Raw genomic sequence first — 21,258 nt, forward strand, 5'->3', positions numbered from 1 at the left:
CACAGAAAGCCTGTGAAACGTTACCAAGACAGGGAACTGAAGCCTGTCTGTGTGTCTGTGTGTGTGTGTGTGTGTGTGTGTCTATCCAGAGGTACAGAGCTAGTGAAAAGGGGGCACTGACAGCACTGGAGACAGACGCTAGGGTGAGTTTTGAAGAAGCAGAGATATAGCCCCCCTACACCCAGTTCTGTCCAATACACTGTAGCACCGTGTGCAGCAACCAACCAACCACGAATGTATTGTTAATTATTTTATGGCTTTGAAAATGCATATAGTAATTTTTAATTTGTAGTACATGTTTATGTTACCCATTGTGACAACACAGTATGGTTAAAAAAATGCTCTCATTAGAAAGTAACAATATTATAACAATCATAATTACAGTGTATTACTGGAAAAATGTATGGGGGTCATGCCAAACAAAGTACATACAAATGAAGTCATTTTGCATAAGAAAAAACACAGAATGATCAAATGTTTGGGAAATGGTTGAAACGGCCACACAGATAAACTGATAGACAGATGACAGCTCGGTACATTTTACAGTATCCACCACGGAAAGGGTTGTACGTTTACGTAATGATGCGGTCCTTAAAAGCTCAAAGCTGTTGCCGTGGTTACTATTTGACCTATATTTCTTCAGTCAGTAATGTAATGTCAGGGGGCAGGATTAGGCTGGCGGAGGTAAAATATTAAAATATGAACGAGAGACACCGCAGGCGAACTGTGTGGGGGGTGTGGGGGGGGGGGGGGGGGGGGGTGGGATGACGACAAAGTCTGTACACCAAAAATGAGTAATAACGATAAATAAAATGAATTCACCGCCGAAATACCTACTCCCAAACTACACTGCTATAAAGCCTAAACATTATTATGGGTATTGCATCCCTCAACCGTATGATTTGTATAAAATAAGGGCAACTAGGATATCTGGATCTGTAAAATCACGTTTTAAAAAGTCAAGATTGGCATGGACTTGTTTATAACATTATTGTTAACAGTTCCTGGTACTGTTGTCAGTGCCACTACCGCTGCTACTAAACAACTAACGATACGGTAACTGTAACAAGAGGCGGCAGCCGTGCGGCTACAATGCGAATGTCAGATTATGTATGGGTTTATACACCGTGGATTGCTCTGCCCCAATCCAATGGCTCTATCAGGATTAGCACTTTTTTATGTATTCATATTGTCTGCGTGTCACCTGACGATTTTGTCCCCAACTCTGTCACAGTGTGTAGAAGGAGACAGACAGACAGACCGGCAGGCAGGCAGATGTACCGACCAAACCAAATAGATTGCGTCCTTTTATTTAGCCCATCTTGCTTTCACAGGGTTTTAAAAGTAATATTGGCAGTAATACGATATATTTATAGCAGAACAAAAACCGCCAGTCATCGTCTCAATATGCAACATACATGAATTGCTGTTTATTCGCTATCAATTAACGTTAATAAAATGCACCACCCCTGATCTGCTTTTTTATATATATAATACTGTATGGTAGTATAGATTGTAATGATTTATTTAATCAGAAATAGAGCAAATAACTGAAAACCCCGTTACCTTACCTTTACAAAAGCTGCATGTCAAAATAACAACAGGATAATGCAGTGATGCTGCCACCAATGCTACACTGCAAACATTAATAGTCAGCTCGTCTCAAATGAATATTAAATGACTCAAGCAAAATACCATCCATTGTGATACGTGCATGCACTAAATATATAATAAATAAACAAACCATGGCAATGCTTCGGATTTATATGAATCATACCTTCATATCATTGACGATTGCCTGAAAAAGCCCACCCAGAGCGCCACACTCTTTCTCCACATTCTCCATATTAACACATCCACCGAATAAAATTAATTCAATAATAACAAACAAAAATGGTCCTCCGTGAAAAACTTCCAAGGCAGACAAAAAAAACTGTATTTTTTTTTTTCTCCAAGATAACGTCCTAGTCTGATGTCAATGATGCCGATGAGCAAAAAATACGAAACACGCAGAAACAGGACCAGTCTCTATTTTCTAACGAATCGCTATTCCGTGGCGAGAGAGATTAGCAAACGATGGTGAGGCGAAGAGTTATTTATTATTTTACCAAATTCCGGTTTACTCCCCGCGACACGAGACGAGAAGAAGCGCATACGCCTCTGCTATGGGCATTTTTCGCCCTTGTTCTGGATATAAAACGAAGCTGCAAACGATGCTAATAAAGGGATAATAATATTATAGCGGTGTATCGAAATGTGAAATGGTCACAGTACTCCAGTGTGCTCGGCAGCCGCAGATTGTAGCGGTGCTATATGCTACAGCAAACAGGCTGTGTTATCCGATCCATGGGAATTGGAGGGGTGCCGATCAGCTTTCTTGTCACATGGAGCGGAGGGAGGGACACCCCGTCACAGATATACAACACCATCTAGCATTGGCTTTGGTGATACAAAAAAGGGAGAGACGTCAAAGAGATTTACTGCTTTTCAGTTAGACAGGCAGGGAGAAAAAAAGGGGGGTGTGTGTGCGAGAGACAGAGAAAAGGCTAGCAAACCAGGCGAGTCAGTTAGTGTGTGAGAATGAAGGGTTGCTTCTAAGGGTGGCAAACTAAGACTGGTCAGACTGAAAGTGTGAATGTGACACTGACTGAAAGAAAAGTGCGTATGTTTATTTTGCTTGTGTTAACCTGAATTGACAACTTGGTAACATAAATTGAGAGGTTAGGCCTTTAAAACAAAATATGTAAGAATTATTAAATATGCGTCAACAATTGTACTTAAATATGTAAAATATAACCGAAGATTTAGATTAAGCCAAGCCAATCTGCCAGAGGTGTGCCAATTGTTACATGGTTAGCTAAAACGTTGTTCTTGTTTGCCTACCATGGAGTTCCTGAAATATCTCGCAACAATGAAAGTTCCATTGGTCCTGTGTAGGGTGCGGCATTTTCATTGCATGATGATGCGAGGAATGACAGATAGCTAAAGTTTCGTAGTTAATAATTCACAATGTTTATTAAATGGGAAAAACATGAATTGTGCTCGTAAACAGCTGATAAACTACCGTGAGAGCTTCTTATTGATAGGAGCGCACCTGAGGACTGGGCGTCAGCGGTCAGTTGTGTAAGAGAATGAACATAATAAACGCGTCTGTTCATATCCGTTAATGTTATAAAAACGAGTGCAACAAATATATCAAGCAAATAAAAGCACCACATAAATGCCGCTTGAAAATAAATAAATATTAGCGTTTTTCCCTTTAGTTTATTCATAAAGTACCTTCAATTTAGTTTTGTTTCTCTATTTGGATATTTGTTTACATTGTGAAGTAGCAACATCAACGCTCTAGCTGGAACTCATCATTGAGTCCCACGCTCATGCTACGTCACATGTTGCTTGTGACGTAGAAGGAATAATCATACCTGGAAAGGGAATTACTGGAGATTACCCAAACGGTTAATGCTAAACCACTCGGTGATCTTGGTAATTCCAAATGTGGTGGATAGACATGCCAAGACATCACAAATCATAACTTTCTAGCCCGCTAGATTATGCACATTTCATCATAGCCATTGTCAATGTATATCAAACTCACATTTTATGTGCACAGCTGCAGTAGACTACTGTAATTTAGCAAAAGCTAATCTGGTTAAATATTATATAGATCACATTGTTGCATAATGTGTTTAACTTACCCTGCTTAAATACATCTGAATAAGCAGCAACATTTCAATCACATACACAGCATTATTTTAAACTATTATGTAATTACAACTGCTGATAGATACGTTGTTTGTGAGTTTAATGGATATCATAGTTGACTTATTTGGGTTACATTGGCCGCGGAACTAGGGTTAACCCTTTGCAGAGCAGACATGACCACTGTTTAACAGTCTCATCATTGTTACTTTCTGTCAAAAGGGAGGCTATATTTTGCTAGTTTTAATGGGAGGGGAGACTACATGGCTGCAAGGCTGGTCAATGCCTTTGCGCAGAAGGACTGGGTTCTGCACTGTGAAGCGGGGCTCAGGGCTGATTTCTCCATCTCCAAAAGCCCTAATGAAGCTGGCACCAGCCCTGGGTGCCTGACCAGTTAACAGGCATGGAAATAAGACTCCCATTTGCAGAACAGTTTGATCAATTCCTGATTTGACTATGAATTAAACCTGGAATGGGTTAATCAGATTTGCCTAAATTAGAAAGTTTTTTTTTTTTTTTTTTTTTTTTAATGACAAGATGACTGAGTAGTACTGCACTCAATGACAACATCGATCAAAGTGGACTCCCTCCAATAGAGGGACTGAAGTTTAAAGTGCCTCATGCTGGTGACCAAATGGATTCGTGACAGAAAGTAAAACCCAACAACTTTTTTGGTAGAATAAACTGATAAAACATAGTTCACAGTTTATTTAATGTTGCACTGCATTACAGAGTGCATTCTGTTTCACAAAGGAGTTCTAAGGCAACATGCATCTCAGAGAGAACGAGTGAAGAAGGGATGACAGGCAGCAAGAAGGGAGAGACACTGAAAGACCAAGAGGAAGGATAAACAAACATGAGAGTGAACAACGGGAGAGAAGGAAGGAGGGAGACAGTGAAACTACAAAGTCAACATCAGCTTCCTGCAGAAGAACTTTTGGTAGAACTTGAATATTGCTACAGGATGAGTATACGGGCTACAGAAGACATTTCAAAATAACTTTCTGCTACATGCAGTCGGTTGAACCGACTGCGTTTTCATGGCTACAATTTACACCTGTCATTATGAATGTAATTAAACAGCCTGTTTATAAATCATGTGATGGAATTTCCATGCTGCTCAAAGGCCAGAATGAGGAGAAGCATGTTTAATATTGGACAGGGTGTCATGCTAAAAACAACAAACGGTTCTCGGGACCATAGAAAAACATGACAAGTCTGTATTTCAGAATATTCAAGTTTTGCCAGTGAATGGGGGAGCAGATTCAGTTCACTTCCAGTTTAACAAAGCCACCCCGATTGGCACATGATCCAACAGCAGAGACACTTCAACAAGGACACCTCACCACAGAGAACAGAGTGCATTGCGGGGCAGTGGAGGAGAAGCCATTTGACTAAGTTAGCACACACCCAGCACTTTATTATTATTATTATTATTATTATTATTATTATTATTATTAACCAACAGTAAATAACTCTCTGTTCTCAGATCTTCAGGCCTGTGGATTCTGCACCTTTGTAAACAGCTCTAAAACAAATAACACAATTTAAAAATAAAAAAGTTTTCCCATGGGGGTTTGGTCCAGAGGGCAGTGTAACGTTTTTCGGTCAGTTCAGAGACAGCATCAGGCTTCGGCCCCCTACTCCACAGGCTTGATGTGTGAGGAATGCCCGAAGTCCTGCTGGGCTGGTCTGTCATGTGGAGTGGGATGTGTTGCCTGGCTGAACCCGGGCAGGTCCCCTCTCCTTCAATCAGAGCACAAGTTTCCGGTCTGGGTGCTCGGCCCGGCCTGCTCTCTGGTGCCGGACCTCCAGGTGTTTGTTCTGGACCCGGTCGAAATGTTGCAGCAACTCCCCGTAGTCAATGTGGACTGGGGCAGGCTTACTTGAGTCTGCAGGCTTTTTCTGGGGCCTACAAAATAAGTAAGAAATTGAATGAAAAACTGTAATTGTAGTTGTTATTTTTACTTCTCTCAAATACATTTCTGCACTGTGCAAAGCAAAAAATCCATGGCAGACTGAGTATCAACTTTGAATCAATTTATTCAAAAGAAGCATTAGTAAAACAAAAACAAAAAAAACAAAATCCACAGCAGTACATTCACTTGAAGAATGGTTTATACTTAAATGACCAGAGATCCCCAGTAATCTGCCTGGTCACTGTACAAAATACAACTGTGCCTGGGCTGGTATTAAACTACTTGAGCCCTTTCCAAACAGAGCCCCCCCACCCGTCTTCGTCATAGCGGCCAGTTATTCCTCCCTGTCTGCCTGTTTATCTACTGCACTCCGTCCAGTGACCTTGTGGCTAGAGGGCAGATAATAACTGCCGTCTGGGGGTCTGTGGACACTTCGTAGTCAGTAATCCCCAGACAGTCCTTTTAATTTAAAATTAGCCCCACGGGTTCCCTCGCTCTAATGAGCTGCCTCTGCCTCTCAGGCTGGCTGTTCCACCAAAGAAAAATGAATGCCAGGGTCTAATACAATCCTGTTCCAGTTGTTGTGTGTCCCTATGGAAATGCTACATTGTTGCTGTTGTTCAACTATGGAAGCCGACCGTAAAAAGGTGTTGATACAGCGCTCCCTTCGTGACCTTTAAATTATCTTTAAATGGATAGGGGAATCAGCAAAACACTTGAGTGAGTCACAATGCAATGCATGAGATGTTTGATAGGCTACTTGTGCATTAACTACTGAAGAACAATTGGTTAGGACATGTAATACAATACACACCTGTATCCTACAAAGAAGAGTCATTTAAGCTTCATGATTAATCCATACACCAACATATATGATCTTAATGTGCTTGTAATGTGGTAATTGAAGTGCATGTGAAATTCAAAACATCCTCCTACAATGAAAACTATTTTACTGTGTATAACAGGATCAGAAATTGGGACAATTGAAGCATCAATCCCTCGATAAACATAAAAATGAATGTCACACATGAAAATGAATGTCACACATTGATCCCTGCACAGTGACAGTGACCAAATCTTGATGAGACCAGCTAACTACAAATGCCAGTGGAATAGTACTATTGTGCTAACATGAACATTAGTATGGCACATGGCAATGTATTCGTCGTTTCTGCTTAGTCCTCAATGGATGGTAGATATGTGGGGAAGCATACATGCGCAATTCTGGACCCATTGCTGTTTGTTCTTCACCATTCAGTAGCATTAAATTCACAACAGTTATACGCCATCTACACTGTATTCCTGGTTTATAGACTACTTTGTACAATTTAAAATTGGTGAACACAGAGAAGCACAGTATTAAACACCAGCAGTAACTCCTCACCTCACCACAGGCCATCACCAGTGAAACAATTCCATTTCCTAGCAAGGGAGAGTTACATTGAGTGACGTCAACACAGACAACAGACACCCAACTATAATGTGAGCACGCTAGACAGCACTGTGAAGCCTTGAGTGCTTAACCCTAACCTGCAATCTGTCCAACACACTTTAACAACGTGGTCCATACAGTGCAGTGCATTACTTATCATTAAAAGTGTTTAAAGGTTTTTGTATTAAAAGGTGCACTTGAATTACTTTCCTTTTCATCCTCATATTTTATGCTTCTTTTTCAATACATTATAAATTCATACTTAGGTTACCCCACAAAGACAAATGAAAATGACCCTGAAATAACCACCTGTGCAAGTCTGTAGCGCACACTCTGTTTAATAAGGTATAGTTGCTTGGATATTTTTTGTAGGTTTAGCTCTAATAAAGCTTGTGAGTCTTATAACTTGTGAACAAAAATCAGAATATGCCTTCATAAGGGTGGGGGACAAAACACGCACAATCACAGATTGTTATAACAAAGCATTCCCACAAAAGCCAGAAAATACTCATGTGTTACTATATCTGAGTATGATCATTAGCAAGCACACATCTGTGTGATTTGCCTTGTTGGCCAAACACACTTCTTATTGAATTTTGACAATATTTGAGCCATGACGCAACAGAAGGTTGTACTAACATTAATCAGAAAGGAGGTGGTGACCTGGTCTTGACCTCTGAACTTGAGAAATCCAACCAAAACACAGGATGGAGAGCCCAGGGAGGAGAAAGGCCTACTGTGACAGACTGGTGCCTTTCACCTCAGCATCGTTTCTCTGTCCTGACCCTTCCACCCCGGCTGTAGATCAGAGACTACTGCTGTGAACCGAAAGGGACCCTCGTTAACGTTCATTCATTACGTGGATGAACAGGACAGAGAAGCCTTCACATTCCTAATATCCATGGATCCTGGATGCTGGGCAGATTTTAACCCCTTGTTATCCTTTAAAGACATTTTTGCTCTTAAAAGAGAACGCTCAAATCCCCACCCAGTCGCAAAAAAGAAACACACACACACAAAACTTCTTAGCAATGTCAAACCTGACCTCAGCCTCTAGCTTTACAGTCTCATCTCTCAGAAAGTGTGTGGGAGTATGTGTAAAAATGTACAAGAATGTATAATCTTAACTAATTATTTGCACAGGAGACACAGGTTTTCTCGGTTAGGTTTGCGGACAGAGATAATGATATGCTTAAGCAAGCAGGGTCATTTATCAGGAGAGAATGCTTGTAATGCACCCTGCTTCCATGCGGGCAGAGGACACTGCAGGTCACATAGGTCACAGAGTCCCACAGTTCCAATGTGTATGGCTATGTGCCAGTGTACTCACGCAGCCCTCATCAGCTCCGGGTTGGGGACGCAGCGCAGCCTGTGGGACAGCATCATAAAGGCCTGGCTCTGTGGCAGCAGCATGAGGAGTCCGTAAAGGGCCTTGATCAGGTAGGGATTGTTCTCTACATCCAGCAACTGAAGACGAAGATCTAGACAGCAAGGGAGAAAGAGAAGCATGAGACCTGGAGAGAACGGGAGAGGGCTTAGGGGGAGAAAGTGTCACTTCTCCAATCCACCTCCTGTAACACTGCTACAGGATGCCTGCAGGTTACAGAAACCATTTTACACTGTGCTTCATTTCTGTAAATCGCCATTTTTACTACACACTGGAAAATTCACAATGACTCCATCTCAGCTATTCCTGTAAAAAAAATAAAATAATTGGAGGCAGTTTAAATTGATGAATTTTCAAACCATTCTTGTCTCCTTGCGGCACAGTGCGTCCTGTTCTAAACAACTGGCCTCTGTTGAACAGGTCTGTTCTGTTCATCTTTGAAAATGTCACCAGAGGCCCTCCAGGAATGGAAATGACTGGCACTCCTACAGGCAAGCTATTAAAGCAGAGAGAGGCCTTGAGTTACAAAGCCTGCACTGAACTTCTATTATCTCTCAGTGCCTCTCTTACAACTTCTTTGTCTTTCTGTGTGTCCATCAATGCAAAAGCAATGCACATTGTGTGTATGTCACATGGTTTGACTAGTATGGATTTGTAGGTTTTAAAAATGTAACATATGTTAAAACTGCATCACTGTACATCACATAAGATGCACAGTATGTATTTTCCATATGGATCTTTTCTACTGTTCTCTCTTCTGTCTACTCTTTTGTGTTTTAACCAATCCTTTCTTCCCATCTGCATGTCCCTCTGGTGTGGAGGTTTTGGAGAGGCCAGGCTGCATGTACAGGCCTGTTCAGACACTCTCCTGGATAGGGGCTAGGTGCAGGGGGAGGGTTAAGGGTGGTGTTTTTGGGGACAGCTCCTCTCTCTAATCCAGAACCCTGCCTGGATTGCTGAATTTAAGTCTCTGTACGCCTGCAGCCATCAGCAATCAGTTCTGCCCCAGTTACTGAAACAGCATCAACATCAAAGCATCCACACACTCATACAGAAACACTCTCAATACCAGCACACATATACATGTACATACTGTACACACAACCACATTGTATACACATGCATATTCTGTGAGCCACAGATATCCACACGGATGCAAAAATGGCAAATTCATCATCACCACCAGACAGATGCATTTGTAAAAAGCACCACAAATTAGCAAATTGCAAACAATACGTTTAAACACGTACAGCCAGTTTACAAAGCCAGCGGGACTCACATGTAAAGATGGGACACTCAATGAGCTGCACCAGTTTGTCCACCTCCATCAGGAAGTCCACGGTCACCTCAAGGTCGCCGCTGAGCACAGATGTCAAGGAAAACTCCTGTCGTCAGGAGCTGTGGGTCTAAGGATCGAGTTAGCTTTATGCACTAGCCTTTCAACTGTGGAGGGCTGGCATCAAACCAAGCTTAAGAAATGAGCTTCAGTTGTTCAATTAACTAAACCACTGCCATTTATCAAGCTCAGTTCATTGAGGAGCCCATGACTTAATTGCAAGGACTTGCAGTTCTACATCAGCGCAATAGAACACACGCACAGGGGTAGGTAGAGAGCATTAAGGAAAAGCTGTAATCATTACATTTTTTTCTTAATTTGCTCAAACTAAATTATTTAGAATCATTTTATGTTGCAGGATTTTCTTTCCCCAATAATAAAATAACAACGTCCATTCCCTTCTCCATCTCCCCGGCTGGCTGCCCCACTTATTATTATTATTATTATTATTATTATTAATTTCTTAGCAGACGCCCTTATCCAGAGCGATTACAATTGTTACAAGTTATCACATTGTTTTTACATACAATTACATTATTTTTTACACATTATTTTTACATACAATTACCCATTTAAACAGTTGGGTTTTTACTGGAGCAATCTAGGTAAAAGTACCTTGCTCAAGGGTACAGCAGCAGTGTCCCCCACCTGGGATTGAACTCATGACCCTCCGGTCAAGAGTCCAGAGCTCTAACCACTACTCCACACTGCTGCCCACTTAGCTCCCCCTTTGTGGTAATACTCACTCCCCCTGAACCCTAACAATAAGCATTAAACACTCCAATCTCAGCTCACCAGCATTGTCACCCTGCACTTTAACAACAGCGACTAAAGCACTCCATTCTCAGCATGTTTTGTTTCAAAAGGCAAATCTTTTACTTGAAGTACCTCTTTCCAATAAAACACATTGTAAAACACCTTTCACATTCATGTAGATATTCAGAAAAGAAAAAGAAAAATCTTCAGCCAGGGCTGCTCCTCTCCTGATGTAAACAGCTCCTTCTCCACTTATTCCTATACATGGTAAAGTCAGAGCAAGCTAGCCTGTCTGTGTGTTTCATCTGCCAGTGCCAGAGAATCACTGCCAACAGGAAGGAAAACTGGGAATCAATTAAGAGTTCCGACCCAGATGAAAGTGGAAGCCGAGTGCTCCAAGGAACCGTGTAAAAGGATACAATTTCTGGATGAGGTCATAGGCGTGCTTGTAGTTCTGGGTGAGGAAGCAGAGGGAGACGGTGGCCACTGGGTTGTGACACCAGGAACGGTACAGGCAGCAGAACAGAGCACAGCTCTCCTGCAGGGAAACACAAGCACAGGGAGAGTGAGAGAGAAGAGCCATGTGAGGGTGAGCAAGCAGAACGAGACACCTTGAGCGACACAGAGTGGAGCCAAGCTTACCATGCATGTTGTTTCTATCGAGCCAAATGCTAGCCTATTTCTCATTGCAGATTTACAGAACTGAACAGCTTGGACACTGACGAAGTACCCAGCCCTGCCAGCTGTGTGGCTATGAGGGAAATAGGTTGTGTATGTATTGGGGTGGACTGGGTAAGTGTATGAGGGTGAGGCAGTGTTTGATGTGTGTGTGGATGAAGGCAAGTGTGAGATTGAGTTTAAATGCGTGTGAAAGACAATACAAAAGGTAAATGCTAGAAAGGAAAAGAGGCAGTGTGCAATGCAGTGAGGGTGAGTGTGTGAGACAGCGTCCTAGGGTTAAGGAGGAGTGTGTGATGGCAGTCTGCTGGAGTGAGAGTAAGGCTGTGAGATATGTGCTGGGTGAGGGTGAGCGTGTGATGGCAGTGTGCTGGAGTAAGACATGTGCTGCGGTGAGGGTGAGCACGTGATGGCAGTGTGCTGGAGTGAGACGTGTGCTGCGGTAAGGGTGAGCATGTGAAGGCAGTGTGCTGGAGTGAGACTTGTGCTGTGGTAAGGGTGAGCGTGTGATGGCTCTGGTACCTGAGTGTGGAGGTCCTTGAGCTGATTCCGGAGCTGGAAGAGCTCAGCAGAGGTCAGCAGGATGGTGTTGAGGGTCTGCACCATGATGGACGCGAACTTGAGGTCCTCCTCCTTCAGCAGGATATCTGCCATAGAGTGGAAGATATTCTCTGCATTGAGCAGGAGGCACAGCTGCCTGGGGAGAGGACACACAAACACATCATCCCTAACACTCCGTCATAAAATCTGAGTAAAACTAAAGAAATGTTTCAACAAGTGACTTTTGCAACAAGTTCAGACGTATCAACATCACAGCACCCACCAAATCCACTGCAGTGCACGTCCAGTTTAAAATACACATGCTAAACAGGACTGTTAAGAACTAAAGTGTTTTTTTTTATGGCACACACATACCTTCCATTAAATAATTGTGGAATTCAAGGTATTATTCTGGTGTAAAATTAACTGCATATCACACTCCTGTACAGTACATAAAATCTGCATCTAGAGCAACGTCCAAATACAAATAAACTGAGGGCAATAGCTTACAGGGCAGACATGAAGTAATTAGGCTACATCATTTAACAGGAACCCAGCGCAGCTATTGACACTGAAGAAAACAAATGATAGATAATTATAAAATCACCAATGCAAAGGTAAGTATTGCAATTTCCATTAATGTCTTAACAAACATGAGGACACAGACCTCCATCTTTCAACAATGATCTTAATAATGAGACTGAAACACTGCATTTGGCTTCAGTGAAACAATTAGCTACAATAGCTTTTAGTTTTGGCTGCTGCTCGTTTCAAATAAAGCAGTGCTGTGAACATTACTGCGGAAGAGGAGAAATTAGAAAAGCTAATAGCATAGTATGAATTCATCATTTTAATGTTGTTTCCAGTGAGAACAGACTTTAATGAGTTCTGCACCCCCGCAGGAGCTCCAGCTGATTTGGAGAGCAGTGGTTCACCACTGCCTCCTAACTCGTAGGTGAAGTAGAGCAGAGAGAGAACTAGTGAAAAGTATGCCAGGGTAGAGAGCAGCTGGAATCCTCCCCCTACTGCCAGCCTGCGATTTTCCAGTGACTCAGGGAAATGCAAATTCTGCCTTTCATCTCCTCTCTTCCTCTGCCATACTAGAACGCCCGCAGGGACAGCTAAATCCTCGACCTGTAACCTGTGAATTCAACCTCCAGTACAGAGTGGCTAAGTGACTTTGTAGCCTTCTTGCACGGAATAATATTCTGAAGGTTTCAGAGAGTTTAGGAGACAATGCTGTCATTTTCGCTCTACTAACTCATCTTCTGCTAAGACACAACAACAAAAGGAGTGCCATCAATCACTCTGAGCCATCACTGTCAACCGTGTAAAATTTTTTAAAAAAAATGCATTTGTTCAATGTCACACTGTGTAGGAGATACAAAACTTCCAATTATTTTACCAAAGTTGTACATTATAAAAGTTGGAGTGATTGTCCACTTTGGAACAAATTAAAACTTGTGCTCACCACCCCTGCTGTAAACTGGCATTTATTAAATATCATTTATATTAATCTGCAAATAAGTATATCTCAAATGGTTTCTGAGGTATCACAAGCAGTTGTGTAAGAAAGTAAAAATAGTATGTACCACATGTTATGTTAATGTTTAAAATCGCATAGCAAAGCAAAAAAAAGGCAATTCAGAGATATGGTAGCCATATCTGGTCTTAAATTAAGGTCATCGGTACATTTAACTCAAGGAGTTTATAGAACCCTGTGCATATGAAGGCTGTATGTCAAATGGTTTCCGAGTTAGGAATTGGTGACATTGCCACAGCACATTTGCTAAAATATACTGCACTCCATTACAAGGGTATACTTAAAAACAGCAACCTGACCCTCTATAAAATTCAATTTAGCCAGTCTGAACAAGCCAGTCTAAACTTGAACATGACACTGAGCTAAAACGGTAGTTGTTCTGTTTAATAAATCTTCAGGGTTTATTTTGGAATAAAAAAAAAAAACTGTTTCTATTTGCAAAACTTCCAATTAAATCTCTCATTAAAAGTTTTCTCTCAATCTCAAATTAAAACCTTGAAACATAACCTTGACAGTGAAGGCTCCCGTTAGCAGTTGGTGGAAAGTCTCACACTTTACAGAACTAAACAAAGGCAAGCAGTGCTGTGAGATTCGGGTAATTATAATCCCTTTGATCAGGAAAGCTTACGAGTAGTGAAGTGAAAATGGCTTTCTGTTTTTGCCTCATTGACACTCCTGTATACAGACACCCACACAGAGAAACACACACAAAGTAACCTTTGCCTTTCATGCAAGGGAAATATACATATACAACCCAGTCCAACTTTGCAATTGTCTTTCAGTGGTAAGCAATGAGCACTACACTTGTGCCCGCTTGTTCACACTCCTGGATGTCTGTCCACACTCTCGCACACTTGTCAACGCGAACCTGTCACTATCTTGCACACCTCTCTATACAAAGAGATCAGGCCAGCAAGGCCAGGCGACTCAAATTCTTGTTAACTGTTGGCATTTATTTATTTTAAGCCAATTGGTTTTAAGGCCAGTCAGAATGTGACCAGGAGGAAAGCCAACGTGTTCGAACATTTCAAACACGTCTCTTATTTAATTGAGAGCCGTCTAGAACACTGCTGTGCTGACCAGTGAAGGCAGCTCTCCACTACACTGACATGGTCAATTCAACACTCCCCTTCTCTGGGACAATACAGTTTACATTTTAAAACGGAAGCCGATTCCGCTGGCATTAAAGCCACTGGCTAAAGCTGCCTACAAATTTTTTAATGTTCCATTAATAACAACGCGGTGGTGGTGCAGAGATATCAGATAATAAGATCTCCAGGTCTTTTCTGCTCCCCTCCAGATGAATGTGTTTGTGAAGCTCAGCAGGGATCGCAACAGATCATTTAATATTTGTACTGCAGATCTTTATATAGGTCCAGGAAAGAGAACTCCATTCAAAACTGCAGACCTACTTATACCCATATACTAGTGATTTGCAAATGGACAACAGTGACAGTTGCAAAAATATTTAATAGAGAGAGTTAACCCAAATAATTCACAAGGAATGAAGTGTTGCATGAATGAATAAAAAAAGAAAAATAGTTCTAGTGCTGGCCTTTGGTAAGTCTTAGAATACACTTGAAGGTTATGCTTTAACCCTGAAATTCTGCTGCTGCTCTTCAGAGTAAAGGTGAATAAGCATTTGGATAATTCTGTGACACATTCTATTAGTCCTGCTACTGTCTTCAAATCACATCTCATATTTTTAGTATACAATTTTTGTTTGAAAATGCCTTGAGAAAGGTCTTGCACAGTGCTATATAACATGCAATGTGTATTATATTGTGTTATACTGTTTATGGTTGGCGGCATTGCCCCAGTTTTTCCACGCTGCTTTGTGACGGAGTCCTGTGGGAGAGATTGGTGCTGTCAGCATGACGCTGATTTACAGAGGAGCCAGGGGATCATCGTCGGCATCAACTTTATCACTGAAGGGATTTACACAAGGGAAGATGCACAACCATTGCATTCCATTCCCAAAGCAGGAGAGCTGGTGTTCCAGCAATAGCAAAAGCATGCATACGTGTTTCCAAAAAGAGGTCTAACCCATATGAACTGTTGGCACACAGGGAAAATATTTTCATAAATTTGAAAAAATGTATTTGTTTCCAAAAAAGAATGAATCAAATAAAAAAAAAACAGCAGGTCCATGAATCAAATGTATGTATGCAGATGTAATGATGATATAGTACTGTAGTAGACAGAGCGAGGGAGGCAGGCAGGCAGAGGGAATGAAAGCACACAAGATTAGTGACAGATCAATAGCTCTAATCATCAGTTAACTTCTTCAGCCTTTGACAGTGATAGAAGACTCCTCTGGGAACAACTGTATCTGAACTGGGTGCATTCAATTAGGAAAAACAAAAAGGTGATTGAGTTAATGAACAGCACCCTCTACTGGGAACATTCATCTTCATACTGCAGAGCCTGCTGGGACTGGCTATTGTTCAACCTGTCCAGCCTATAGGTGCACACTGCACCCGTTGAGGTGAGCACTGAAACCGTATCTGACAAACTGCTTAATAATAAACGTACTGGCCTTGTACACCAGCTGCTGCACCAGTTGAGGGACAACACTATTAGCTTGTTAAAGTGCTAGTTTCCCCCATATTAAATAACGTTTTGTTGTACTTAACATTTTTAAATTTCCGTAAGGTAAAATGGTGATGAGGCACATAATCGAATTTCACCATTTTTGTCTTATTTTGACCACAAAAAATAGCTGTTATTCGCAGAAGATCAAATGCCACTCTTTTAACATGGATTGGCTGAGTTGGATCATCCCTGATGTTGCTATGGTAATGTTTTGGTAAACATTCCAGGAAAGCAGGCCTGCCCCTTTAAAAGCCCCCGGCCATGTGTCCCAGTGCAAGCCAGTGTTGAGAGGATTGCTCTCATTCCTCTCATATTTGGCAGCAAATAATTTTACTACAAGCAAACTGAATCTGCTTCACAGCGCCCAATATCCAACAGAAAGGTAGACAATATAAACTCAATTAAAAATGTCTTGTTAAAGACAAACACACACATAACAACAATGTGGTTTCCTTTCCAAACATTTTTGGAATCCTTTTTTGAAGATCGTTAAAATATTTACTGGGAAACGTTTTCGACACGCTATGTCGGCCATGTGGGTTCACTTTCCAGAAAGGACTGTTAGACAGGATTTATGAACCATCGTTTATAACTTGCTGTTAAAACCCCTACACCACACCAAAAAGGTCAAGGTCACCCATCACATCCCCCAAAGGTTTTTTTTATAGATTTAGTTACACAAAGACCAACTCTCGTCAAACATCTTAGAGAGGTCTATCTGCAGTAATGAAGTATCTTATAATGGTCTATCTCCATTCAGATATACAGTATATATCGGGCAGCAGTGTGGAGTAGTGGTTAGGGCTCTGGACTCTTGACCGGAGGGCTGTGGGTTCAATCCCCAGTGGGGGACACTGCTGTTGTACCCTTGAGCAAGGTACTTTACCTAGATTGCTCCAGTAAAAACCCAACTGTATAAATGGGTAATTGTATGTAAAAATAATGTGATATCTGTATAATGTGATATCTTGTAACAATTGTAAGTCGCCCTGGATAAGGGCGTCTGCTAAGAAATAAATAATAATAATATGTTGTATATATTGATCTCTTTCCTTTTGTTTTCTGACAATATGCTGCTGTACCCTAGATGGTCCTGATGTTTGCTTATATACAGACTCTTGCCTACATTACATAATTCTATGGCAAGCAATTACAGCAGCTCCTGAACTCATAGTCAAAGCACCATAAAAAAAAAAGAACAATAAAAAATTAAAATAACTCACCTATATAAACAGTTGCAATAAGAACTCATAAAAACTCACAACTCATAAAAAAATTAAGATGTGAGGTCATTTGAAACTCTTAAGGATTTTTTTCTCAAAAGCATGCCAACAATTATTAGAAACATCACAACTCCACAATGATCAGAGTGGGAGTGAAAGCATTACCTCATCTAGTGAAGGTGGAATTCAAAGCAGTGCAAGCAGTACTGTTGTGTTCTCCAGCGTCAGTGGTGACGGACAGCCCATGCCCCGCCCCCTCATCCCTACCTGATGATGAAGGTGCCTCTCATCTCCAGCAGCTTCCTCTCCATGCTGAACCGTTTCAGCAGGTTGATCATGAACTTGTAGAAGTAGGAGTTCATGCTGGGGGTGGATGGGGAGCAATCAGCCCCCTTCGATCCTGGAACACAGCAAAAACAAATGACAGGGAATGCCAGCAGAAAGCCTTCTTTTAAAGCAACTGTAGTGCCATGTATAATGTTTTAAAATAAAACAAAAACATGTTGACTATAACATGTTCTTCTTTAAAACTTATGAGCCCTATACAAGTAATGGAAGTGCACAACAGCGTAGTGAAATGATTTCACTGTAATTATACAGGGCTGTGGTCGGCCTGGACTAGCAGGGAGCACCCCTCGATTCTCTCCAGTGTACCCTGCACAGCCTCCACTGCTGTGAAGAGAGGTGTGTGCAGTTAGAGTAGCTGCAAGTATTTCCTATAGTCTCCCAAACCCTGGCAATCGCCCCTGTCCAGTCCCCTGTACAGCCAGGGCGTTGATTTAAAGCCAGAGAGCCAACAGGGACATCCCGACACTCACTTTCACAGATTCGTTGTTCCTTTTTATTTCTAAAACATCTGTTATGAAAGCTGACCTCCAAGCCAGCTGTGTGGGAAGGGGGCTCAGTCTTTACCTAATGGAAATATCTATGGGAGACTGAAGCAGATGATAATAATAGCATATCAAAACACAAAATACACAAAACGTATTGTATGAGAACTAGGGTAGTTTGTAGTATGCTGGTTTCCCCCATAACTGAATGGGTAAGGAGGTACCATAACATAACCTGTACTTCTGAATAACTAATACTCAAAACTATTTGCAGTAAAATCTTTCCTTAAACCGACTCAATATTTGAACCACTATCTGTTTGTCCCTATCTGTCAGCCAAGACCTGTGGTATTTATTTATTTATTTATTTATTTATTATTGTGTGACAATCCTTTCCCAAAGGCTCCAGGTATCGCTCGAGTGGGCCTTTAAAAAACATTATCCTTTACAATTCTGTCCTCTTGCTTTTAGGGTTACAAATGGCTTACTGGGGCGCTAATCAGAGTCATCTGGGAGAGGATCTGCTCTGTGATCCCGAGGACTGACACTAGCCGGGATTTCTGGGAATGTGTTTTATGTGGAAAAATAATTTGGAATTGTCCCACAAGGTTTGAAAAAAAAAAAAAAAAAAAAATTTACGGGTCAGAGATTACAAGGGATGCACTCAGTTTCCCAACACTGAGAACCAAACAGGAACGAACATACGGAGGTGCAAAGGAGCCTATGTAATCTCAACTAGCTCAGAACAACAGTTTCAAAAGAAACTAAGTTGGCAGTGAGCAGTGACCTCATACTTTGAGACGAGGGACTTGGAGGCAGTGTGTTCCAATTTGTTAGGGATCAGTGTGGTTAAGCAGCTGAAGGACTGGGAGGCTATAAATAAATAAATATAAATAAAAGAAAAAACGGTTAATAAATCTTATAAAGCAATGGAAACCGCATGTGGATCTTGGGAAGGTGGCTACATATTTCCATTTCTGCTTTTAAACTAACACAAGTGTTTTCTCAGTAATCCTCAGAGAGTGTTATAAAGCAAGCAGGCTTAAGGCAGTTCACAGGTCACAGTAATCGTCAGAGAGTGTCATAAAGCAAGCAGGCTTAAGGTAGTTCACAGGTCACAGTAATCGTCAGAGAGTGTCATAAAGCAAGCAGGCTTAACCCTTTGCGGTCCATTGTCAGACTGGGTCCGACATTGCAATTATTCCTCACAGGTCCTTTGTCGGACTGGGTCCGACATCATTATAGCAACGCAATAAACGGGTGTCTAGTCGTTTTTTGGCCGGAAAAAGCCGAGAAAAACATTCAATTGCCGAGTGGGAGCGACAGGAGCAGAGACAAGTCGAAAAAAAAAATAAATAAAAAAAAGGCGTATCTCATGAATAGTCATACATGGTATCAGGTATCAGATAACGGGAGCGGTCTGAAGTAAACAAGTTGGCTGACTGAATCAGCGCACAGAAAACATGGACATTTGCAGAGCTTTTTTGAGATGTTATAGTAATAAAATAATGACTTGGATCGCATTATTGAGGAGTTTGATGATAAAACGAGTGATCCGGAGATGATCGATCGGTATGTACGACTATTATTATTGTTATTATTTATTTCTTACATAGGTGAACGCTATAGCAAACGAAAGGGTGGGGTGGGGCTGGAGATGCCTAGTGAGTGCTTTGTTGATATGCAGGGCCATTTAAACCCGTTTGACTGTGAAAAAAAATACTTTTAAACAGCGCGTCTAAAATTAACTGCGCGTGTGAAAATTAATTAGACCTTGCGTGCCTGACGCGCAATTAATAAATGGACCGCAAAGGGTTAAGGCTGTTCACAGGTCACGGTAATCGTCAGAGAGAGTGTTATAAAGCAAGCAGGCTTACGGCAGTTCACAGGTCACGGTAATCGTCAGAGAGAGTGTTATAAAGCAAGCAGGCTTACGGCAGTTCATAGGTCACGGTAATCGTCAGAGAGTGTTATAAAGCAAGCAGGCTTAAGGCAGTTCACAGGTCACAGTTGGGATTATTCCTGACCCTCGCTTCACTCTGATGTTTTACAATGTTCCTGACTGCCCTTCAATATCACTGCCGCTGCTGCCAGATGTGCTCAGAAGCTCTCCAGTATAAACTGAAACTCAACGCTGCGTACCCGGCTGCATGGAGCACCAGCAATGCCTGTAAAAGGAATCTGTCAGGATGGAAATTTTCAATTACTTTCTGTTCTGTTGCTGCAACACCTATCGAGTTACACTTCAAACTGTGCAACCCCGGGCAATGTTAAATACTGGCTCGGTTTGAAAAGTAAATGTTTCTACACTCAAAAGCTGGCTTCCAAGACTTTGGACGACTTGAGATCCCAGTGAAAGGAGCCAGAGGACAGCCCAGAAGATCACCCTGCGAATAGCAAAACTGAATGATTTTCATGTATTTCCCTTCAACAGCTAAATCCCACTGCTTACCAAAAAAACATTTTTAGGAGAGCTGCTTTTAAAAAATCTCCATTTTAGTCAGTGAGTGATCCAATCTGTTTTCAGTGTGGCACTGCTCCTCATTTCCATCACAATGACTGGCTTCCTCTCCTCAGCGCTGCATCACAATGCACTGTTTATAATTCCAACCACAGTGCACACGTATCCCAGAGTGCTCTGGGGTGAAGGAGGCAGGGAGCAAGCAACCATGGCAACTGCTGGTAATGGAAGCCATCAGCATGCACTTCCACAATCACACAAGCTCGCTTTATCTCTCTCTCTCTATCTCCCCTTTCACAACAAAACTGTACATCCACTTCATCAGGATGTGTGAGTCAACAGAGAGGAAATGACTTCCGCTCCAAGTATTGGGGAGATGTCAGGACAGGAAGTCTTTTACAGTCCTGGGTGCCAAGCAAAAGGAGGGGGGCAGTACTCCCCCAGACAAATCTACAGGGGGCCTCAAATCTGTAGTAACACTCTCTCTCTCTCTATACATATATCCTAAGATCTGGTGAACTGGAGCGCTGTTTGTCTTCATATTTCTGGGACTCCAGCAAGATCTACTGTGTGTGCATCTTCTGTGTCTGAGGCTTTAAGTGGAATTAAACAGTGGCATTTAGTGGTCGATTGGTATAATAACACCAATTAGAAAACTTTTGCTCTACCATTTGCAGTTTAAAAGCAAAACACCATTGATTAGGAGAACAGGAAATAGGGTGGGAGACTTTCAGATGATTAAATATTGGAGTCAGTTACTGAAGGATTTAGACAAGATGAAGTGCATTCTCTGAATAACTCTGGGAAATCTTGAATGTTGCAATGTATGTTGTGCAATATACAAGTATAAGGCAGCCAA

General features: G+C 41.6%; 2 protein-coding genes across 13 annotated transcripts in view; both read right to left on the reverse strand.

The window, feature by feature from the left end:
* The window catches only part of LOC117424621 (protein MTSS 2-like), a 48,251-nt gene extending 43,500 nt beyond the window's left edge, over positions 1 to 4,751 (reverse strand). For all 11 annotated transcript variants that reach the window (XM_034041171.3, XM_058992748.1, XM_034041164.3 and 8 more), the window contains exon 1: positions 1,778 to 4,751. In XM_034041171.3, the coding sequence (XP_033897062.1) occupies positions 1,778 to 1,846 (69 nt within the window). In that variant the 5' untranslated portion in view covers positions 1,847 to 4,751. The remainder of the gene's footprint in view (positions 1 to 1,777) is intronic.
* A 154-nt stretch (positions 4,752 to 4,905) lies between these two features.
* Positions 4,906 to 21,258, reverse strand: part of LOC117424623 (protein VAC14 homolog) — a 32,226-nt gene continuing 15,873 nt past the window's right edge. For both annotated transcript variants that reach the window (XM_058992753.1, XM_058992752.1), the window contains 6 exons: positions 17,376 to 17,508; positions 11,730 to 11,904; positions 10,949 to 11,067; positions 9,717 to 9,796; positions 8,381 to 8,531; positions 4,906 to 5,611 (listed from right to left, as the gene is read on the reverse strand). In XM_058992753.1, coding sequence (XP_058848736.1) covers positions 5,452 to 5,611; positions 8,381 to 8,531; positions 9,717 to 9,796; positions 10,949 to 11,067; positions 11,730 to 11,904; positions 17,376 to 17,508 — 818 coding nt within the window. In that variant the 3' untranslated portion in view covers positions 4,906 to 5,451. The remainder of the gene's footprint in view (positions 5,612 to 8,380; positions 8,532 to 9,716; positions 9,797 to 10,948; positions 11,068 to 11,729; positions 11,905 to 17,375; positions 17,509 to 21,258) is intronic.

The sequence above is a fragment of the Acipenser ruthenus genome, chromosome 19 (assembly GCF_902713425.1).
Source record: "Acipenser ruthenus chromosome 19, fAciRut3.2 maternal haplotype, whole genome shotgun sequence".
Taxonomy (NCBI): domain Eukaryota; kingdom Metazoa; phylum Chordata; class Actinopteri; order Acipenseriformes; family Acipenseridae; genus Acipenser; species Acipenser ruthenus.